Source organism: Trypanosoma theileri, assembly GCF_002087225.1.
Source record: "Trypanosoma theileri isolate Edinburgh chromosome Unknown TM35_Tth_28_V1, whole genome shotgun sequence".
In the NCBI taxonomy this organism is placed as follows: Eukaryota; Euglenozoa; class Kinetoplastea; order Trypanosomatida; family Trypanosomatidae; genus Trypanosoma; species Trypanosoma theileri.
The window spans coordinates 165,724-167,899 of record NW_021639870.1 but is presented as its reverse complement, the minus strand read 5'-3'; the positions used below and the strand labels follow the sequence as shown (position 1 = coordinate 167,899).

Below are 2,176 nucleotides of genomic sequence, written 5' to 3'. Positions count from 1 at the left end.
GGATCTTGTCAAGACGACGACGCAACGTGTCACACACATCCTCCAGCTCTCGCACCTCACGCAGCGCAACACTGCGATGTTTTGTGGTTGTCACAGATGTGCCACTGAGCGCCATCTTCAGCTTCGACCGATTTGCACGGAGAGGGCGAACCATACAGCACTCCACAAATATAATACAAATAACAGTCACCAATAGCAATACAATGGCTTCGCCAATAAAGGTAACATCACGGTGAAACAGTACGGGCCCCAGATAGTAGCTACGGTCGGTAACAACCACAAGTACCAACTCCACACCACTCTCAGTGACAACATACTTAGCCGTGATACGTGCATCGAACCCGCCGTACAAAAATCGTTTTTCGACCTTCTGACCAACACTCATGACGTCACGCAGGTTAATGTGTTTCAGTCCCTCGCGCATCACGGGATCAGTCACATCGTCAGTATACATAAATCTGATTGGCTCACCTCTAATAGTCGATTTCCACACATTCGTGACGTTGGAGAGTGGTTGACCCCAATTGTTCCCAAAAACAAGGAATCGTTCTGCTGTGGCGTTGGGCTCCACAAGCATCACACGAATGCCAGTTTCGTTTGCTTTGTACAACTGCATGCTTGGCATATTGTCAGTCAACATAGAAACAGCCAAGTAAGCAACACCAGTAGTACCATCTTCGTACGATTCCAAAAACGGATAAACATACTCTAGATATGTTGGAGGTCTAGATGGCGTTACCCAATACTGTGACGCATTCATCACCTCACCCTTTTGAAGTGATTCCTTCCAAGGCTTTACCACAGTATCGTAGCGTTGAATAGCAGCAAAAGTGTCCACACTCATTTCTTTTTGAAGCATAGGAAGCCGTTGTAGGGGGATTGCATAATCCAATGTAAGCGGGTCAACAAAGTGTAAATCACTCATAAAACCATTTTTGCTTGTTGTTCCAACATATAAACCAGGGCGTATGCGAGAATTACAACACATCGTGGCTTCTTTCCTTGTCAAGGACACAGCACTCATGGCAGATACTACCTTTTCCGGATCCATATCGCGCAAAAGAGCACATAGACGCGACATCATTCCATTCTCAAGTGGCATCAGTTTGTCTGTAGAGGAATTCACGAAGGTGTTGTTCGAGAAATACATGCTCCCCGTTGATTGTGCCATCTGCATCATCTTCGAGAATGACGATTGACCCACAGATGATTCCATGTTAGACACCACCAGCTCTTGCAGTGACTTAAATAAACCCACAGAGCTATCGCGTGACGACACGGTTGCCACTGTTAGCGTCAAAACTGCAACCAACAATAAAATTAACACGAGTGGACACAACACCCAGCAACGAAGAGAAATGCTCAGTCTTTTCGGCTCTTCGCGCACTGGTAGTGCAACACGCGGTGTGTGGATTGTCGATGACAACAACGCCTCATGATAAGGTGATGGCTTGGACAGGGGAAAATCAGCACTGGGAGGCCTAACCTGTGTAGCGTTCTCCTCCGAAACACCAACTGACTCCTCGGCTCGAACCTCAGAATCATTGCAAAGAACCCCATCATTGGAATCAACCACATCCAGCTTCATCTCAAGACTCTTCTCCGTTAGGGTCACATCAGGAGCGCCATCATCAGAAGCATCCACAGCAGATGAAGAGCCCGCATGCGGATCACGGTACAGCAAAGGATTCAAAACAGACTCGTGTGACGCATGCTTCTCAGGCAGCTGCACCATTGATCCACCAGTCTTCCCAGTTTCCGCCACTGTTGGGCCCAGCCGTCCCTGAAGAGAGCTTCCGCTTTCCATATCTCTCTTTCTGCTACGCTTCTTGACTCTGCTGTCACCTGGAGCATGGTTGTTGTCGGTGCCGGTAGACGCGCCAGTTATGCCCTGCAAGTCTTCCTTACTCCCCTCCTCGTGTTCCATCAAAGCTCGCAACGTGCAAGGTTCAAAGTGCTAAATGAGTTTACAAGTTGTTCCAGATATCCCTGTAAGACTTCGTTGTGAGGGAAAGGAACAGAGCAGCAGAAAAGAAGGATAAAGATAAAGAAAGAAAGATGGAGAGAGAAAAGGAAGGAAAAGAAATAGACAGGCTGCCCATAACAGCGATTAGAGCAGGACACGAGCAAAACACCACCCATACAAGACCACTGTCAATTTCAGAATCAAACAAAA

General features: G+C 47.4%; 1 protein-coding gene across 1 annotated transcript; it reads right to left on the bottom strand.

The window, feature by feature from the left end:
* Position 1: 1 nt before the first annotated feature.
* Positions 2-1,927, bottom strand: TM35_000281580 (protein kinase; the record flags this gene model as incomplete). Its single annotated transcript, XM_029028189.1, has 1 exon — positions 2-1,927. A coding segment is annotated over one exon (1,926 nt), but the record flags the coding sequence as incomplete, so codon positions are not given.
* Between the last annotated feature and the right edge of the window lie 249 nt (positions 1,928-2,176).